This window comes from Armigeres subalbatus, chromosome 2 (genome assembly GCF_024139115.2).
Source record: "Armigeres subalbatus isolate Guangzhou_Male chromosome 2, GZ_Asu_2, whole genome shotgun sequence".
Classification (NCBI taxonomy): domain Eukaryota; kingdom Metazoa; phylum Arthropoda; class Insecta; order Diptera; family Culicidae; genus Armigeres; species Armigeres subalbatus.
Genome location: NC_085140.1, coordinates 72059137 through 72081304, shown reverse-complemented (window position 1 = coordinate 72081304; position 22168 = coordinate 72059137). Strand labels below are relative to the sequence as shown.

Genomic DNA, 22168 nt, shown 5'->3' with positions numbered 1-22168 from the left:
TGTAGACACACTTTTTGGAACTTAGCATTACTCGAAGGGGAATACGGTCCCATTGTTTGCTATTGAAAATTGGCCCGATCGGACATTGCATTTCGAAATTATTGAAAAAACAAAAAATTCGAAATCGAAAAAAAAAATAAAGAATGGTGGGAACGCATAGTAATTATTGCAAAAACATGCAAAATGATAGAAAATATTCGATCTATTCCCCTAAAGTGCTTTTTTGACCTTTCTTATGTGATTTTTTCAGCACATTTGATGATGCATGAGAAAGGCATCATCGCCGCTAGGTGGATTAATCCGGGTTTTTTATATCTGTCTACGTTGTCATGTTGTCATTATATATAAAACTACCAAGCTTTCAGTTTGGCCAAGATAAAACTTGCTAGTCGTAACATGGTCTTGAGAAAGGCCAAGATAAAACCTCTAGTTGTTTGAAATGGCAAGATAGGGCCAGTTCTGGAGTAATGGTTATATAGAGGCATATTTTATGCAATCAAAGTTTTTTTTTCGAAAAAATGCCGCCGATATGAAAAAAATAATGAATTTCATAATCGAAATTGCATGCATATTTATGTTTCACCTTTTGAACGGTGAAATTGGTCATCCTAATAAGTTTTGAGAGTAATGTTTCGATTATTTGATCAAACAAAGTGGTTATTCATTGAAATTATTCCGAAAGTATAATTAAACTTGAAAAATTCCAAATAATAACAAATTAACGAAGCGCATCGTTAAAATACTGATTATTTATCATGGTTTCACCATGGAAAATCCCTGGCATGCCTTCAAACATGCATAGAACACTAAAAGCCAGATATGAACTTTTATTGAACATGGCCGATAATAATTCTTATATTTGTGTTGTTGACATGTAATCAACGGCGTGACGCCGCCGCTGGCTGAAAATGATCTATCACGCCGCCGCCGGTAAATTCTCAATCAGCGCACAGGTCTAATCCTAGGCAGGCACCACAACTCGCAGATGGCCTGGGGAGTGGTCGCCTCAAGTCCTTGGACATAGTCCCTGCTGCCTCCTCAAGCTAGCTGATGTCATCTTGAAATTGTAGAAAATCTTAATCATATTGATAATATTAACAATTCCAAAAAGTGGTGATATTTTGTTGCCGGAAAACTCATGAGGCAAAACGCCTTTTAGCTGGCAGCTCTTAGGGAACAACGCACCACGCGTCGGCGAATCAGAATTGTGATACGGAAAGTGCATGGAGACGCGTAGTACATTGTAGGCTAGTTCCATTATGGCGTATTTCCTCGCCAAAATGTTGAATGTTCCATCAACATGTGTAATATTTCGGTTTTTCTTATTTTGACACTTTTTTCGCCTAACCTGCATAAACGCCGGAAGGGTACGATGGGCAGGGCTTGTTGCAAGAATACCGGACAGCAACCCTGCAAAGATGGTGCTCGCTTCCGATGCGGCAGGTACGAGACGGAGTGGAGCGCAGCGAGCGAGGTGGGCTGACTAGGTACAGAACGACTTGGCGATAAAGGTGTGCGTCGCCGCGCCACGCCGCCGCCGCCCACAGTTTTTGGCACGCCGCCGACATGTTTGCATCGGCGCGCCGCCGTTTAAAATTTGTCACGCCGCTGATATATAATTTTCCACGCCGAATCAAATTTTCAGTGGAAACTCCTAAGATTCATTGGATTTTCCGTATACATTCCTGATAAATCTTTACAACATTACGTTGAAACTCCAGAGAATTTTTCGTGAAGATACCAATTATTTTCATAAAAATTCCATGCAATATCTTGTTAAAACTTCGAAGAGCTCTCCGTAAAAACTAAACGTGAAAATTGCGAAGGAGTTCCCGTTGAAATATAAAAAATCTGTTTGAAATTGAATTTTTGAGCAGCAAAGAGTTATTCGGCAGAAAGTCACAAGGCTGAAAGTTGTTATATTCCATATATTCCACTATCTATGGAGCAAATCTATAACTTGTTTTAATGTTGTGAAATCATCGATTATGTTTACTTAATTTGATATCTTTTTGGTCGTTTTAACGGTTAAAATAGCAAAACGTATAGCAGAATTATCTTACTGTGACATCAAATCAAAAACTATTTCTGCTGTCGATGAGAGCAAATCGAAAACTAAATTTGATGTTGGTTTCCGATGCACTTACACAGTTTGATGTCATATCATTCAATTTAGTAATCTACAGCAACATGAGATCATAATATATAATCAATCATGATGATTTATACATATTTGAAAACAAATTATGAATCAAATTGATGTCAAAATCAAAATATTCTATATGCTCTCATTATGTTTTCATGCTGAAAAAATCGTGAACTTGTCTTCGGCCGGAATAGTCGTTTGGTCGAAAGGGTAATTTGATCAAAAGGACATTCGGTCGAAAGTGTCGTTCGGCTGAATTGGTCATTTTGGATATTTTCACGATAATAACGGGAGAATCTTTTGAACTTCGCCTCAAAAAATTGATGAACTTCCCCAGAAATTCTTCAAGTTTTTCCAGAATATTAATTTAAAAATTATTTTCAGATTTTCCACGGGAAATACTCTCAAGTTTCAAGAACTCTTTGGAATTGCCAAGGAAAATTGTTTGGGATTTACATGAGAATCTCTTTAGAGTTTTTACGGGAAGTTGTTCCAAATTTCTACAGGAAAATATTCGGAATATTCACGGAAAGTTCCTATTGAGTCTCTGTTGAGTATTTTTTTAAATTCACACAGGAAATTGTGACTAATGAAAGAGATGCTTTAACGTTGGCTTCCCCAATCGAAATTAATCAAGACAGAAATAGTTTTTTGACAGAATGGGCCATTTGGCCAAAAATGTCATTTGGTCGTGTAATATGGTCAGAAATGGCCACTTGTTTGGCAAAATGGTCTTTTTGTCAAATGACCATTGAACAAAATTCCGTGGCCTCTCTATTTTCAAGTTGATACTGGACTTCAGGCCAAAAGACATCTAGCCAGGTTTTGGGCATTTAGCAAAACGATTCACGGAAACAGTTATCAGATCAAAACTGGTTTGATCGAAAATGTAGTTTGGCTAAAAACGATGTACAGCCAAAAGGAAAATTTGGACGGACTTGTAAAAAGTTGTTTACCCTAACAGGTCATTTGGCTGAAAATGCCGTTCTGGATGAAAAAGTCGTTTGACCGAATATACATCATCATAAATTGGCCAAAAATGCCGTTTGGTAAAAAATGGCATTTGGCAGAAAGAGCCATTTGGTCCTTAAATGTCCTTTCTGCAACCTTCTTTGAAAACTGTCGTTCGGATAAATTGATCATTTTGCCAAAAAAGACGTTTATCCGAATAGGTCATTTGGCAGAAAATGCCGTTCGGTCAGAAGGGTTATTTTGCAGGAAGGACATTTTCGGGTCCAAATTACCATTCCTACCAAACGGAATTTTAAAAAATGGTAATGGTAAAATGGTTAAATGATCTATTCGGTTAAACGATTTTTTTCGGCCAAATTACCAGTTTGGCTGAATGTCCATTCCGGCTGTATGTCGTTTTCGGTAAAAATACATTTTTAGTCAAACCATTTTTGACCTGATAACAGTTTCGGATACACGTTCAATTCGGCTTAATAGGATTTGGTTAGATGACTTTTGGCCCTTATGCCAGTATCGACTTGAAGGTAGAGAGGTTACGAAATTTCGTTCAACAGTCGTTTTACAATAGGCCTTTTCAACGTAAATGTCATTAGGCCAAACGGATGGATATTTTGGACTAAATTACCCATTCTGTTATTGACATTTGGCCGTATGACCTGTTGACCTAACCGATATTTTCGGACAAATGACGCATTCTGTCAAACGACCATATCGGCCAAACGGCATTTTTGGGCTAATGACCTATTCGGCCAAACGACCTGTTAGGGAAAATGACTTTTTCGGCCAAATTACCAGTTCGGACATACGGCTATCAGCCAATGGAATTTCCCAAGAATTTCTTACGGACAATAAACTAGTCGTTCGATAACTGCATCATGACGCATTCTAGACGTCAAACAATTGTCAGACGTCGTCAAAACAGAAGTGCATCTGATTGTTCACCGCTATGCAGCTATCATCGACTTTGACATAGTTTTGAAGCTCAGCTGTTCGGTAACTGCAAAACTGATGTAACTTTCGAAATGCAGTTAAAAGCATTGCAGTTAAATGACTTTCAGCTATCGAACGTCTACTGTACAAAGAATTTCCAGTAGAATTCCAATAATTTCGAACAACTTTTCATTGAATCATTTTGAACAATCCTCCGCTTCTAAAGAAGTTTCCGTTAAACTTATGGAGAATTTCTCCTGAACATTCCAGAGAATTTTTCTCGAAAACTTCTTAGAGTCTCCCGCGGAAATTCTTAAGAATTGACTGTTTTATCGTTGGCCATGCCAAACTAGCCGTCTTTATTATTCTAGACTGCGAGATCCAACGGTAAAACACCCATTCAACCAGCTGCACTCTACTACAATTATCAATAAAGTTCTGTGCAAATTTGGAAGAATACTCAACAGAAGCTCAAGAAGAACTTTTCATAAATTTTTCATAAACTTTTCATAAACTTTTCATAGTTTTTCTTGTAGAAGTTAAGAACATTTTTTTGTCAAAATTCTGAAGTTTCTCATGTAATTTCCGATTTTTCTGGAGAAGTTCATAAGATTTTTCATGCGAAAATCAAAAAACTCTTCTTTTAATGTCTTGAAAATATCACGAAAAAATGCAAAAAAAAATCTTAGAAAAACGTAATGAAAAAATCGCCACGCCGATTCACGCCGCCGCCGCCGCCGGGTGAAATGGCTTTCGGCGTGACGCCGAAAACGCCGCCGTCGCCGACCAAAATTCTGACAAACGCCGCCGCCGACGAATATTGAACCGGCGCACACCTCTACTTGGCGAGCGTGCGGCGCATTCGAGGATGGAGAGATGCTATTGTGGCGTCAAATTGTTGATTCATAACACTGTTTAGATGTAAGTTAAATGAAAAAGAGATGAGCCAGCCCCGGGCTGAAAATCTCTTTAATAAAGAATTAAAAAAAGCTAAATGAAAAATTAACATAATTTTAGGTCTAGTTTTGTTACGAACATCTCAAACACGGTAAATATGAGGGAATGCCTAAAAGGCATTTTGCATCGAGTTGGGAGAGGGGGAAAGTGGTGCTCACCGTGATTATTCAAGGGTGTTGCACCTCGATTTACCACTGGTGGGCGCGCTGTCCCACCAACTGCCCCGCGGGGGGAGTGACTTAGAGGAGTAGGATATAGGGAGGTAGAAAACTCACAATTGAGTGAATGAAAACGCCATATTGGGTCTAACCTACGATGTACTATGCGTCTCCACGCACTGTTCATACCAGCGCCTGAACGATGATTAGGCGACGCGTGGTGCGTTGTTCCCTAAGAGCTGTCTTCTAAAAGGCATTTCACTTTCAAAAATGTACAAAATATGTAAATAAATGGTAATAATGAAACATGCATTAGATCTATCTAATTTTCTTTTACTATTATGATCATTATAAAGCTCAAGCTAAACTAGGGGAACTGTTTCGTTTTCCATCTCGCTGAACATATATTCATCTCATCGCAAAACAAAGAAATACAGCACCAAACTCGTCGCTTCTGTTTGCTATCATGCGTGCTCGCTGCATGCAAAATCACAAAAATAGGAAACAAACCAAATTCCGTGTTCATTGCTATTTTGATAGGATGAATATAGGAGCCATGGGATAAAGTGCCAAACCGTTCCTCTACTAGTTAAATAAAAATTAACCAAAATATAATTACGATTATTAATAATAATCACCTTGATAATCTCGGAGCATATGACATTTTGGGGATTAATAATGCCATTGTTGGCCTTCAAGCTGTTTTCCCGTGAAATGGCCGTTGGCCTGGCTAATGCCAATTAATGTGCCAAGGATTCACTGTCTGTGGTATAGCCAAGCCAAAATTCGCACCTCTGCACGGTGGCTCAAATCGTCATTTTTGCTTATTTTATTAACTAACTTATCAATTCGATTACACCGAGTACCTTAACGAAAGATTTGGCATTAGTTAATACGGTTCACAATTTTTGTACTAATATTTAAATTATACATCAATGAATCGTTTTGCCAAATATCTCAAAAGCGTATTTTGATTTATTTTACTGATTAAATAATTTAGTATACGATATTATCCAAAAGAGCATAAAGTGTTGTTAATTAAACGCGGAAAAGCGTCGATTTCAGCCACCGTGCGTTAGTTGTTTGGGGGAAAGCTCCCAGTGTCTGGTCTGTTTGCATACTCCGCGTATACTCCAATTACATCACTCTAATTTGTATGTTTTTCATTTCAGCGAATCTATTTTCAGAAAGACTCTCCCCAACATTTTGAACAAGCCGGACCAACCCAAACACTCGCTCGTATTTCCTCGAAAGACGTCAACGTGCCAGCACACAAGCTCAGTTAATCGTGTGGCGGCATTTGGCTAGAGTGGACGCCGGGTGGCTCTATCGGGAAGCAGTTGAAGCTAAGTGCAGCGGCAGCACATTTCGCTAAAATAAAACTCAATCATTCGCGGCGCGGGCCGATACTAGCATATACTTGCGGGATACAGAGACCAGTTGCCCAGCGAAGAAGTGTAGTTATTCGACGGCAGTCACACGAAGAGGATAACCGTACGGGAAGTGTTTAATAAATTCGGTGGACTGTATTCTCGTGCCAAGGTGATTCTGTTGTGTGCGCGATCCAAATCGAGAAAAATTGTGATTCCGGAAAAATGTGGGTATTTTTATCAGGAAAAATAGCCTGACAGTGGAATCGTTGAAGACAAGTGCGAAAAAAGTGTTCAATCACGGATCTAACAAATCCTCGCGATACCTAGGGTTCATCGAACCATTAACTAAAATACGCGCGATCGCTACATCTAACGACTACGGCTTGTTTGTTGAAGTTCGCCAATTCGGCGCGTAACAGGCTTGATGAGAAAAAAACCAGTGCAAACCGATTTGACACAGCCATTCGTAAGACTTATGTATTACATCCGGGAAAAGGACTTTCCTAATCAAGTGAGCCACTGTCAGCGTTACTCCCCGAAGGACCCACGTCTCAGATCCAGGCAGCGTAAGTTATCGACGTTAATACGCGTGAACAGTGCCATTATCCTACAAGGAACTCTAAGTGGCCTCATCGAAGCCAGCTCAGTGAAGAACAGATAGAAGCAGTTTTCTCGTGTGTCCGTGACACGACCTACAAGGACAGCGTCAGCAGAAGCGGTCCTCGACGTCTCCGGCGTAGCTGTTTTTGTGTATTGCGCAGTTCGAAACAAAACCCAATCACAACCGTAAATATCTGTCTAGCGACCGAAGAAAGCAATAAACCAAGCAGAAAAGCGTCCCCGACATCGTCGTTTTCCTGGGGCCATTAGTCGCAGCAGAAGATCGCGCTTGTTGAGAACATTTCGCAGTCTTGCTTTCGCGGTCGAGGTTGGGATCGTTATATCCGCTTCGCACAGTTTTACAAAGCAGGTGCGTCCACAGTCTGCACATCTAGAGTTCTGAAACGAATATCAGTACTTAACTTTATATCGAACGAAAAGAGATCCCAAATATACGGAGGCCTTGATGTGCTTTGAAAACTGCCAGCATCGTGGAATCGCCATCGACATTTGGAAACTCTTCCAATAAACAGCGTATGGCCTTCCAGCAGCTAGTGCACAAAACATATTAATAGATCTGAATTATTTGTAAAGTGAGCCAATCGCACCTGAAGGTCATAAATACCATCCAGCAGATAACAAGATTTTAATTCATCAGTAATTCACGAGCTTGCCGTCGTTCAACACTTGTTTGGTTTTTTTCTCGTTTTTGTTATAAAATCTCCAAAAAGAGCCTCAAAATGGTCGTCGAAATTCAAATTACTGATCCCAATAATAAAAGCCATACGGTCCGAAACAATTCGGTCACCAATCACAACAACAATAATGGCACCCGTTTTGGCAAAGAAGAACTAGAAGCCATCAAAACGACGCTTCTCAACGCAAACGAAGTCACGTTTTGCAATCTCTCCGATGACGATAAGGACGATAGCCAACGAGCTATGTCGCAATTGACGGTCGCTGATCCCAATCGACGTAAGGGACGGCTCAACTCAGAACTATCGGAGGCCGACTCGATTCTTTCGTCTTACACCGAACCCGCCCAGAAGCCGAAGCCAAAAATTCCGGATGGCGGTTGGGGCTGGATGGTAGTATTATCTTCATTAATAATTTCCTTAATCATGGACGGCGTATCGTTCTCGTTCGGATTGATCTATTCAGAGTGGCTCGTTTATTTCGGTGAGTCAAAATCAAAAACCGCTTGGATTGGTTCACTGTTTATCGCCGTTCCGCTACTGTGTGGTCCCGTCATGTCCAACCTAGTCGATCGCTATGGGTGCCGATTAATGACCATGATTGGCGGTACCGTCGCTACGATCGGTTTTGTTCTTGCATCATACTGCCAATCTGTCGAACAGCTATATTTGACTTTCGGAGTCCTAGCTGGAATAGGCCTTGGAGTTGGATACGTTACTGCAGTTGTTTCTGTTGCATTCTGGTTTGACAAAAGGCGAACATTCGCTACCGGAATCGGCGCCTCAGGTACAGGCATTGGAACCTTCCTCTACGCACCCTTTACTCAGTATCTCATAGCCAATTTTGGTTGGCGTGGAACCACTCTAATTCTCGCCGGAACGATTTTCAACATTGTCGCCATGGGTGCTCTGATGCGTGATCCAGATTGGTTGATCGAAGAAAACAAAGAAAATAAATTGCAACGATCGCAAAGTATTCAAACCTTCTCCAACTCCAGCGTATGTCTGGATGAAATTAAAAAACTTCTCGAAACTGGCGTTGCTAAAGAACATGTTCTGGATACCTTGGTGACCAACGTTAACACCGAAGCGAATCAAGTCATTCCGCCGGATAATCCAGCCATCACCAAAAAGTATCAAAGTGAATTAACACTGCCCACGTTCATGAACGACGGTCGTGATAACGCTAAATCGAATGCTCATAGTGGCAGCCGTCGTTCCCTGAAAGCTCTCTTTACGAAGGATTCCTTCAAGCCCTTAAAAGAAGAACACTCCCCCGTTGATGAATCGAAAACTCTGAAGGCAAAACTTGCTAGCACCGAATCGCTTAACTCAGTCGAAAAAGTGTCCAAGAATGGAGATATTAACAGCCTTGAACGAAAAGCCTCCCTTCAAACCCTTAGTGTCAACTCCCTTGACGAGAACTATCTCAGTTGTCAACGACAGAAAGAGCTGCAAACTCGGGGGGGAGGCAGCACCTGGTCCTTGGATGAAACGTCTATAGCTGCCAAAAACAACACCGAGGAGGAAGTTGAACGGTCTATCCGTGGAACCTCGCTGGACGTAGTCTATGAGAACGAGGTCTTTAACCCCAACGTCGATACCACAGTCACCCTCGTCGTGCCCAAGCAGAAACGACTGAGTGCCAAACACAAGAATGGGGGACTGAAACGGAATGAGGTAGCCCAACATCCTTTGCGGTATTCCCACTACTTGCAGCATATGCGAGTGCATCGCAATTCGATCCACTATCGTGGTGCTCTGTTGAACACTGCACGATACCGCCTAAAAGCATCATCATGTCCGAACATCTTCCGCAACTCAATGACGACCATTGCGAGGGAGAAGGATGAGGTGAGTTTCAAGCTCTTCGTAGTAGAATATAACATAGAATACAATACACTTGCACTTCGGTAGTATTTCATGAATATCAACTCAAAGATCATTTTGGTAGTTGCATTTTCTACAATTGAGAATAGACCAATAATAATGAACAATAATTTTCGAACAGATTTATATTGTGCCTTCACACATGTATCTGTTAAGCGTAAGTGTTGAAAACAATAGGACGTCAGTAGTTTGATGGATGCTTTCGCAAGCGAGTTTTGCATGGCATCATTGGTTGCACAGAACGCACTGACTGGAATATTTCATTACATGAATTACATTTTCGTTTCCTGCGTTGTCATTTTAGCTTATTTGCCCCCTCAAAATATCGAATAGAAAACAAGTTGCAAAACTCATTTCCCAGCAGAAATCATCCAATGACTCACACTGGAAAGATCACATTTTTGCAACTTGTTGCAATGGCTTGTAGCATATTGCATGACGTTTTACGTTGAGTTACTTTCCATCAAGTTAATAATTGGCTATTCTCAAACTTAGCTACCATTAGGTGGTGAATTTTAAGTGATCATAAGTTTGTATAGGTACAAAGGAAATATAAAATTTGTATATTGAGCACATAATTTTCCTAGCGCTGTAAACCTTGTGCTGCGACGCGAGATCAATACGTAAGGGAATAATAATCAATTGGTAATTTAATGTTGCATGAAGAAGAAACAGAAAAGATGATATTTAAAAAAAATGCACGTAGAACCATACGAATAGATTTTTGAAACTTTTCTTAAAACTTGTAAAATTAATTTATTAGAAAAGTTCAACCTAATACTGCTAACCGTTTTAAATTGAGTAAATTGCTTTTAGAATTTTGAAAAAAATTTATCCGTTTGCTTCTCCGTGATTTTTTTAATATCATCTTTCCGTTTATTCTTCTTTTTGCAACTTGTTATCGCTAATACGTCCTTTGCCATTTTCGTGTGGTAGTCACGTGTCGACTAGTGTGGGTAATCTGGTTCAGCCTTTGCTCATACTATCGCTGTTAACAATGGGATTATTTTTCATAGGTTTCCTTGTTTTGTCATGATTCTTTGGCTAAACATTACCTAACTGATTTTTCACTTCCGACATTATGCAAGCGTTATAACGCATGTCATTTTCAAGAACAATTTTCAACGTTCTTAATATGATTTTTTTTTTTCAAAGTCGTATGTTCGAAAGAAAGGTTTTTTTTTCTGTACTTTCTTTTCCGACTAGGGTGGGTTTCATGGCAGACAATTCAAGACTAATCTAGTTATTAGCGGTAATTTTAAAAATTGTATTACATTCAAACGATCCCATATATCATTTATGAGTTTCCCTTCCATAAATTGGACAACTGCTCACCCATTTTCCACCGATGTGCCAGGTAAATTAAATGGGATGATTACATACGCAAACGTAGTTAATTCAAAGTGTGACTGCTGTGCTCTGCCGCAGAATAAAGTGGACAATCAATTGTCACGTGAAAATGTGTACCGGATGATGCTGCTAGTACGTATGGACCAGTGAGATAGTTCAATGTTTCGGAGGTAAGAGATTTTCCTTTTTTAAATACTCACTCGCCGCATCGGAAAGCAGATTGAGCTCAATTGGCAAATTGAACATTATCATTTTTTCATTGTTCCAGCCACATATTTGCATTGTAGATGATTAGAAAATTTAAAAAAGTATATTTTATTTTTTGAAATAATTTACATCATAGAGATTGCACTAAATTGATTTTTAAAATCATCACTATGGTGATTTCTAGTCAATTGACTGGTTTATTACCATTAAAAATAATTTCTTATTTTATTTGATTGGCACATTTTTATATCACCTAAAGTATCTAAAACTTTGTTGTACTCATTGGTCACAACTATTTGTTTGGACACTCATTCTACAATTTGTTCATTAAAACATAAGATTTTGAAGCTTTTTTCCAAACTCTTGCAGCTTCAAATTTAATCTTCTAGAATTATAATTTTTGTTCTTTGTTTAGCCACTCAATCACCATCACGATTTACTAAAATACATACAAACATAACAATAAGCAAGAAAGTGCTAACATGTTTCATATATTAACCGGTTTACGGTCATTCTCCCCAAGTATGTTTTATTATTCTCATTATAATTGTTAAAGCAAATTTCTCTCATGATTCTATGTGTTGTCAATATGGTTCGGACATCTGCTGAAAAAATATTTAACAATTATCACTTATCAGAGAATATGATATTCGATTGGATTTCTTCCAGAATCTGCTCTAGCATCATTCAATCTCCACATTTTTTTTAATTGTTTCTGGTAGACTACCTCTGCAGGTCTGTTATCTAATAAATGAAAGCGACTGAAAATATTTGTTATTCATGTGTGATCGCTGGGGAATTTGGAATTTTATTCGAACATTTCGTTGACCGGTGCTGAAGCAAACATGAATCAAGTATTGTCGACAATTTTAGGTTTCAGATTTTTTCATTGTTTTTAGTTCATTTGGTATGTCCTGTGGCATTAAGGAGCCGAAAGCTTTTGTTTTTCTGTTTCCATGTTTTAATCAATTCACATAATATTACAATCAGCTGACTCGAAAATGGGAAAAGGATTGTGATTTGACCAACGGAAAACCAACAAAAAAGGCAAGAAGACAAGAAGAAGAATTTGTGTGACGGATACCCGAGCAAAGTCTGAAAACATAACGAGAGCATATAGAAAACTTATTTTGATTTTGACCTCAAATTGAAATCATTATTTGTTTTCAAATATGAATCATCATGATTGATTACATATTTTGATCTTATTTTGCTGTAGATTTCTAAATTGTATGATCTGACATCAAACTGAGTACTTATTTTGCTTTTGGAAATAATATCAAAATTAGTTTTCGATTTGCTCTCATCTACAGCAGGAATAGTTTTCGATTTGATGTCACAGTAAGATTTTTCTGCTATACGTTTTCTTATTTTAACCGTTAAAACGACCATAAAGAAATCAAATTATGTAATCATCATAATCGGCGATTTCACAACATCAAAACAAGTTATCGGTTTGCTCTCAAGCTTTGCTCGGGTGGCCGGCATACGAATATCAAACTATGACATCAATGTTTTAAATTCAAATTAATAAATTTAAATAAAAGTCATGTCCCCGCCTATATAATTCAGGTAGTGTGTCTTGCAACAAAATCAGAACTTTCGTAGTCATTTTCCAAGGCTCTCATAGATGTGTACAATTTATTGGCTGTACGAATAGCACGTGCTATCACCACACTCTTCTCATTTATGAATAATAACTAATTCATGAATAATAACTAATAATAATAAGGCATAACAAATGTACCTAAAAGTATGCGGGAAAAGTATTCACATGGCTTGGCAGAATTTGTAAAAAATGTTCGTTATTCCGAGAAAGTTCCCAATTCAAATTGATTTTGTTCGGGCTTTCGATTGAGGGGGTCAAACGCACAGGGATATAAATAACATAAATTTAGTTTTGCGGAAACAGGCTGTCAAGTTTTTCAATATTTTTTCGTTCCATACAAGTTGCATGAAAGTTCTAATTTTGTGTGATTTTTTACATTTATTATGAAAAACGTACAAGCAATTTCAATATATTGCCGCAAAGTTCAAAACAAACATTTTTTTCTATCACCAGCTCAAGTTTGTCATTTACTCTCCTCGGCTTCTAACTCCCTCAATTATCAATCCTAACTTTTGGACTTCTAAAGAGGACTCGTGGTTCGAAAGATTTTTTATTCGTTCATTAATTTCTGAGATATTGAAAAAAAAAATGGATTTTTCTATGAAAATTTTGGGATTTCGAAAAAACGTTGTTTCGATTATAATTTATATAATTCCCCCTAAATAGCAGAGGTTATAAAGGTGCGAAAAAAATATTTTTTGCCGAGCTACAAAATAGAGTAGAGAGGTCATTTTTGTATATTTCCCAGTGTGTAGCTGTGGAAAGTTAGAAGATACAGGGAAAAATGGAAAAGTCGATGTTTGCGCATAATTTCTATTGTTATTGCTGTTTAAACTCAATACAGATTACTTTCTATTCTAGTAAATTTCATTTTTGGCATTTTTGGCATATAAAATGAATATTTGTATAAGAATTTCAATTTCTCTATTCCGAGCTGTTAGGTGCCTATATATCAGGCGCTTGCAGTGAACAAATAAAGTGTAAAAAATGGTTTCCGGTTTTGCAATGTAGTTAATGCCATGAACAATTAGGATATCCTACCATTAAATTTCACAGTTCACGTTAAAAAACGTTTTTCTGCTACCTACTGCAGTAATAAAACCAATTCTATAGTAGTCAAAATATATTCTAGCTTTTCACGCTAGCCAGAAATTAACAAGGGGTGAATCGAATTTGACATATGCTGTGTACAAATTTTTTAACGAAATCTTAGTAGCCATGAAAATTTTTCATCAGGTTTTTAATTATATGTGATCTATTTATACTCAATTAATGCGCTTCCTTTTTTTAGGATTTTACGGAACCAGATAGAAAAATTCAAATAAAAATTAAATTTTGTATCAAAACCGATCCAAGCTTGCTTGAAATTGATTTTATACTAACCAAGGAAAAAAATGAAAAGACCCGGATCTTCGCTGACCGTTTTCAAAAAAAAAAAAAATCTAGTTCTAGCACATTATTTCAATACATATATTCATATATCTGTTGGGTGGCAGAATGTGATATGAAAATATGTCATAGATGGGTTTAGGTAATAGATTCAATTCTACGCCCTATGACCATGTTCAGAGGCGCATCCACGTTGCGAGTCGTGGGTAGGACAAATAGGAAATGCCAGTTTGAGCAAAAGTTATGGTATTAGCATTGGCTTTAGGCGATTCGCGCGGTGTTGAACTTAATTTAAAATTGAAAAAAAAAACACCTTAATAAAGATTAAAAAAATTAGCGGTTTGCAAAAATTCGCGGGTGTTACAAGCACTATGGCATGAGAGTAGTATCACTTCCATCCGTGACTACCGAGAGCTGCATCTCTTACTACAAAGGTGCAGAGAACTTTACGACCTCTCATAGGTGCTATGGAAGATTTTGGAGTTGTTAGTGTGGAAGGTGTAGCAGAAGGAATAGTTTCGGTAGAACGTGGAGCACAGAAAAAACTAAGGCATAAATCATAGGAAAAGGACGATCATGCGATCGAACCCACAACTACCTGCTTATAGGCAGAAGCGGTAGCCACTAGATCACCAAGTTTGTTTCCGAAATCGATGCACATTCTACCTATACTGCCGCCAAAAGCGTAAATGTTACCGTCCCATGTTGAAATGAAATCCATAGCAATATAAGACAGTTATGCATGCAGCAGCAACATAATCGATTCTAGAAATAATCTGGACTTGAAAAGATCTTTGCGGACAGAATACTCAGATAATTTAAATCTTATCCTAACTTAAATCCATAAATCTTCACTGGTTTCAATCAATTATTGCATTATTGCTTATTCTTGGTTATGGATTTAGCGATTCAAAGCGAATTCGTTACGGACCAGATTTCAAGTGGACTTTGTGATGTTTGCGGTTCCTCAGATTTCAATGAATCTTTTAAGGTTTGTGGAAAACCTTTTTCCATGGGTTTCCAATAATTCATTTAAACGCCCTCCATCTATCAACGCTTTCAAAATTTTTAATTAATCTCATTTGTTGATTTCAACAACTTTTTTTGCCACTGGAAAACTTTTAGACCAAGGATATTTCTAATCATTTAGTAATCTAGGTTCGATCATTTAGCTGATTGTCAATAAATCATTCCAAATGCTGAATTCCAAAATGTTTAGTATGGTGAACTTCTAGTGCGAAGGTTTTTCTTCAACTCTGTCTAATAGTTCGTTAATTGAATTCCACTTATAACGTACATAAAGCGCCAGTTGCAGTAACTGTTATCATTTAGTATAATTTACTGCAACTAGCACATTACCTCCGTTTTTAGTAAAATTCAAACAACGATTTGTTAGGCAGAGTTGTAGAAAAATCTTCAGATAAAAAGTTCACCATACTACACATTTTGAAAGTCAGCTTCTGGATTGAGGTAATATTGAAAAACATCTAAATGATTGAACCCAAATTACAAAATGATCGGAAAGATCCTTGCCTTAGACATCTTGAACACTTATAAAGTGCTCAACGTCCTAAAGAACAATCAGTAGTCTATTCCTTTGGAAACCTCTGTGATTATTCTAAAGACTCTAATTAAATTTGAAATTACCTTTTAATAACACACAGATTTTTGCCAGCTAATGACTTCATATGTTCTACCAAAAATCATGGGTAGGACAATACTTTGACTGTCCCACCCAGGGAAATTCGTGCGTAGGACATGTCCTACGTGTCCTACCCACTCCCGGCGCCACTGACCATGTTTGTCTTGGTATCAAAAAAGAAAAAAATAGTTGAGATGGTATAAATAGGAATAATAAATAACAGCAGATTCAAACCACGTGCCAGGAGTATGCTATTATAAATTTTGGAAAAAATAGACAGTTCAATGTTTTCAACAAATCATAAACTGTTAAGATTCACAATCGGATCCAGCTATAAAAATTGACACGTAAATTCATTACTTTTGAAGATTTGTCACATTATGCCGACAACCCCTTAAACTTCCTAATACATTGGGGTTCATTTCGACCCAAGCACACCCAAAACAACGCTATAACTTTGTAACGTAACGAGATAAAAATCTGAAAAATTCTGACTTTTCCTAACTTTCGGAAACTAAGATTCCCTGAGAAAATCAGCTTCCAGCGACATCTAGGAGAGGAGCGGCGCCACAAAAAAATGACACATTGTGTATTAGGCTTCATTTGGACCCAAGATTTAATCACGATCACATAAACTCAAATTTTAACTGATTTTCGATCTTTAGGCACCAAACGAAAGCTGTATGTTTCTAAATTAAGATCATGGTGTGATCAACCTACATTGACCTCTCTAGTCCCCGGGGAACCTGTACTAGATAGGTACTGTTTGAGCTTCTCAATTTGGCACCTAATTTTGGAGTTTCGCGTTATGAAACTTAAAACTTCTTGCAAATATGTGCTCTGATGATGCCAACTGTATTTGCTTTCTTGCCTACGCCATTTCTTGGCAATTTCATCCCTTGAGATCCGGAACATCCTTGAGATCTGGAAGATCCGGAACATCTAAAAAAGAGGCCAATTCCAAAACTTCATCCCAGAGCTTCGCTATTTTTCGTAACTATTCATTCTGGCTTCTGCGAACTCCCAATGTCCCAGAAATGGTTCTCCGGAAGATCCGGAACATCCGTAAAATGGCCAAATTCCAAAAATGCTTCCCAGAGCTTGGCGATTTTTTCGTATCATCCATTCTGGCAAATTGTGAGTGCAAACAATAGTGAAAGTCTTCTGTGACCCCAAATGTCCCAGAAACGATCCTCCGGAAGATCCTGCACATCCGTAAAAGTGGCCAAATCCAAAAGTTTTTCTCAGAGTATGGCGAATTATGTATGCAATCAATAGTGATAGTGACCCCCTGAGGCACCTGAAATTATAAAAGTGGCCAATTTCAAAAGGAATTCACGGAGGAACTTCCGGAGGAACTTTCAGACGAACTTCCGGAAGAACTTCCGGAGGAATTCTCGGAGGATCTTTTGGAGGAACTCCCGGAGGAACTTCCTTTAGAACTTCTGGAGGAATTCCTGGGGGAACTTCCGGAAGAATTTTTGGAGGAGCTCCCGGAGCAACTTCCGGAAAAATACCCGGAGAAATGCTTTTAAGAACATACCGATGAATTACTTGATGAACTTCTGGAGGAATTTGCGGAGACTTCCAGAGGAATTCCCGGAGAAACTTCCGGATGAATACGCGGAAGAATTTCTAGAGCTGTGGTTCTCAACCTAGCGTACATGTACCCCTGGGGGTACCTTTGCTGGTCTCTAGGGGCACCTGCGACAAAAATGCGTAATGGTGGACGTTGCATTAAAATTGCAAAGAATACTAATACTAGGAACTTTTTTCGAATTACGACTGTATTTTTTTGGCTTATTCCGTTAAATTGACGTTAAGCTGCCAAAAATAAAAGCATCAATACTTTCTGTTGAGCATATTTATGGGTGCGCGACGTTAGGCACTAGGCGCGAAAACACACTCAAATTCAGCCAACTATGTTACACTGCACGTTTCAGTGATGCCCTCAAAGAAGTTTAAATCATGATTGAAAATTTGCAACCAACCAAGATGCGGTTTTCGCTGAGTGAAAGCTCTTGAGTATTCATTTTAGCTATGTAGGTTTTCTTTTAATCAGCGCTTTAAGAGGAAGCGCCATAATCGCCATTTCGTCATACTAATTGCATGCAAACTTGAAATGGCTTGTGCTAAATCAGTTTTAATCCAAATGAGCTCAAATTTTCGGAGGACACTCAGAACATGATACAGAATCAAATGAGCGTTGTGGAGCAAAATCGATTTTGAACCACCCTAGTGGCTTTATTTGCTGTTGATAGTTGAATGGCAAATTTGGTATTTTTATCGTTAATTTTTTTTTCGAAAATCAAGAATCCAAATTAGTCACCGGAGTCAAAAGAAGTCCCGCACCAACAGCGGAGATTGAGATTGAGCTCAAGCACATTCGTATGAGAAGTAGGCATACTTACCACTCAACCACCAGTACGCAGACATTTTCAAAGCATTTGAAACTATTATCTCATAGCTTCAGTATCAGATTTCTGCTCGGTTTGTGAAAAAAAAAATAATTTGAACAAACGATATACCTATATACTTGACTTCTCTAGGCATGAAAAATGACTAGCCCAATCCGGGGTTCCTCTAGAATCCAGTCACATTCAGCATGATCTGCTTTGTAGCAATTTATATTTCCACTGAGTTATGAAAGGTTCAAGATGCACGACGCAGTATTATAATCTTAGTTTCTCAGTTAAAAGTCCAAGTAACTTAATTTTTAAAAGATCCATAAAAAATCAACACTTCTATCATATTTTGGAGTACAAAAAACTGTCAGAAAAATGTGAAAATGTGTAAGAAATGGACACCTACCAATATTCTTTTTTTATTCCTGGAATTTCGTACGGAATTCCAAAGTTTCACTCAAAGTCCAATATTCTCAAAATATTGTCTGATACTAATAAAAATCATAATTTCGAAAATTTCCAAGAATTTTGAACGTTTATTTTTATTTTTAATGGCATTACATTTACGTTAAGGCATTTCCGAATAGCAACTCAGTGTTTCTTAGGCACTTCTATGATTATTAACTGCGATGTTTTGAAGCCAATCTATTATGTTTGCATGCATATGTATATCTTGTGGCTAACTAGATGAATTGAAACATTATGCCTAGGAAAGTTAAAAAAAACTTCCTAACCCACATCGGGAATTGAACCTAGCCGGCTTCACCGTGGTCTTACAGCGAAAGACTATCACTGTCAGTAACTATTGATGCAAGATCGAATGTAACTTTTATTTTCATTTTGTTAAGAAAATTATTTTGAGCTTTTTAGTCGAGTCAAGTACGAGACACTGAAGACGACCTTACTGTTGAGGTTGAAATACGTATCTGTCGAGGTACAATCAAGTGGTGCAATTAAATGGGAAGGTACAAACTCGTCTTATGACAAGCGTTTTATATTCAACTTTACGGCTACGCAGTCCTTTCTAATGGAAACGAGTTTATTCGTTTCCAAACGTTTCAACGATGCTGGGTCATTAGGTCGAAGGCCGATAGGCCGAAGGCCATTAGGCCGAAGGCCATTAGGCCGAATGGTCATTAGGCCGAACGGTCATTAGGCCGAATGGCCATTAGGCCGAATGCGAACTGGGGAGTGACAAGTGAGTAGTGCGAAGTGAGGAAGAAGTAGAACGGTAGAAGGAAGGAAGAAGAAGGAAGAAGGAAGAAGAAAGAAGAAAGAAGGAAGAAGGAAGAAGGAAGAAGGAAGAAAGAAGAAGGAAGAAGGAAGAAGGAAGAAGGAAGAAGGAAGAAGGAAGAAGGAAGAAGGAAGAAGGAAGAAGGAAGAAGGAAAAGGAAGAAAGAAGAAGGAAGAAGGAAGAAGGAAGAAGGAAGAAGGAAGAAGGAAGAAGAAAGAAGGAAGAAGGAAGAAGGAAGAAGGAAGAAGGAAGAAGGAAGAAGGAAGAAGGAAGAAGGAAGAAGGAAGAAGGAAGAAGGAAGAAGGAAGAAGGAAGAAGGAAGAGAAGGAAGAAGGAAGAAGGAAGAAGGAAGATGGAAGAAGGAAGAAGGAAGAAGGAAGAAGGAAGAAGGAAGAAGGAAGAATAAAGAAGGAAGAAGGGAAAGGAAGAAGGAAAAAGGAAGTAGGAAGAAGGAAGAAAGAAGAAGAAAGAAGGAAGAAGAAAGAAGGAAGAAGAAAAAAGGAAGAAGAAAAAAGGAAGAAGAAAAAAGGAAGAAGGAAGAAGGAAAAACGAAGAAGAAAAAAGGAAGAAGGAAGAAGGAAGAAGGAAGAAGGAAAAAGGAAGAAGGAAGAAGGGAAAAGGAAAAAGAAAGAAGGAATAAGGAAGAAGGAAGAAGGAAGAAGGAAGAAGAAAGAAGGAAGAAAGAAAAGGGAAGAAGGAAGTAGGAAGAAGATAGAAGGAAGAAGGAAGAACGAAGAAGGAAAAATTAAGAAGGAAGAAGGAAGGAGGAAGAAGGAAAAATTAAGAATGAAGAATGAAGAAGGAAGAAGGAAGAAGGTAGAAGGAAGAAGGAAGAAGGAAGAAGGGAGAAACAAGAAGGAAGGAAAAAGGAAGAAGGAAAAGGGAAGAAGGAAGAAGGGAAAAGGAAAAAGAAAGAGGAATAAGGGAGAATGAAGAAGAAAGAAGGAAGAAGAAAGAAGGAAGAAGAAAGAAGGAAAAAGGAAGAAGGAAGAAGGAAGAAGGAAAAAGGAAGAAGGAAAAAGGAAAAGGGAAAGACGGAAGAAGGAAGAAGGAAGAAGGAAGAAGGAAGAAGGAAGAAGGAAGGGGAAGAAGGAAGAAGGAAGAAGGAAGAGGGAAGAAGAAAGAAGGAAAAATAAAGAAGACAGATAGAAGAAGGAAGGTGCAAGAAGGGAGAAGGAAGGAGGCGTAAGGTGAAGAAAGAACTTCTCATTTTTCACTTTTTTCTTCTTTTTGCTAATTCGGCCTAATGGCCATTCGGCCTAATGACCGTTCGGCCTAATGATCATTCCGCCTAATGACCTTAGGCCAAATGGCCTTCGGCTTGACGGCCTAATGACCGTTCGGCCTAATGATCATTCGGCCTAATGACCTTCGGCCAAATGGCCTTCGGCCTGACGGCCTTCGGCCTAATGGCCTGACACCCGTTTCAACACGGGATTGTGTCTTGAGTGAGTAATTATTTGTATCTTTTTACGTCTAAGGTTTCATCTAAACTGTTATATGTAAATACATTATTATGGAACACTACAATTCGTGATATCACAGCACTGGCCAATGCACAGTAGCTAAAATCGTACTTTTAGCGCGTTTATTTAATAGTACCTTTATTATGTGATTTAGCGTAATGACGTCTTCGAGACATTTTATCAATAAATCGACTAGCTTTTTAGGAGGTATTCAGCCTTATGGTCAATCCCCTTTAAAGTGAGATGAAAAAATTTACAACATGGAAGGTATACGTCTTTGCGAGAGTTGTAGCAAAAGTTCTTCTGAAAAACTTTGTCGAAGACACCAAATTCGTAATTTCATTACTTTTGTATTGAAGTATTGAACATGTTCGATGTATAAGCATACAAGCCTATGGAGACGCATGGTGCATTGGTGCATTGGTTCATCAACTCCTTGTGACAGGTGATTGATTTCTGCTTTGCATAGTAGGAAATGGTTTTTGATGATATAAATGACAAAATATAAAATGTGGAGCCCTGGGATAAGCTTCTGGAAATAATCATTTTAACGAAGAACCGTTTTGTAATCATTGGCGATGAGAGAGGACCATAACTGCCAATTGCAGACGAAACATGCCGTTTACAATGTTGTCTAAAACATCGATTGTGACAAACTTTTGGTAGGTCACAGAGGACTTTCACTATTGACTCCACTTATAATTCACCGTTATGAATGCTAACAAAAATGCGTAGCTCTTGGATGAAATTTTAGGATCAACCTATTTTACGGATGTTTAGGATTTCCTGAGGACCGTATTGTGGTCATTTCGGGTCACAAAAGACTTTCACTTATGATTGCACAGACGTTTCGCCGGTATTATTGGTTATGAAAAAAATCGCGAAGGTCAGGGATGTATTTTTTAAATTGGCCTCTTTTACGTATGCTCCGGATCTTTCGGAGGACCGTTTCGGGAGCTTTTGCGGGTCACGGAAGACTTTCACTATTGATTGCATCCAAAATTTGTCAGGATGGATGATTACGATCTAATGCGAATCTTTGGGATGAACTTTTAGAATTGGCCATTTTTACGGATGTTCCGGATCTTCCGAAGCACCGTTTTGGGAGCATTTGGTCTCAGAGCACTTTCACTATTTATTACATA

At 38.3% G+C, this 22168-nt stretch overlaps 1 protein-coding gene across 5 annotated transcripts in view; it reads left to right on the top strand.

Moving 5' to 3' along the window:
- Positions 1-22168, top strand: part of LOC134209028 (monocarboxylate transporter 9) — a 145089-nt gene that overhangs the window by 96748 nt on the left and 26173 nt on the right. For 3 of the 5 annotated variants that reach the window (XM_062685009.1, XM_062685010.1, XM_062685011.1), the window contains exons 2-3: positions 6336-9685; positions 9843-9878. In XM_062685009.1, coding sequence (XP_062540993.1) covers positions 7877-9685; positions 9843-9878 — 1845 coding nt within the window. In that variant the 5' untranslated portion in view covers positions 6336-7876. The remainder of the gene's footprint in view (positions 1-6335; positions 9686-9842; positions 9879-22168) is intronic. The other 2 variants (XM_062685012.1, XM_062685013.1) reach the window with 1 other exon arrangement.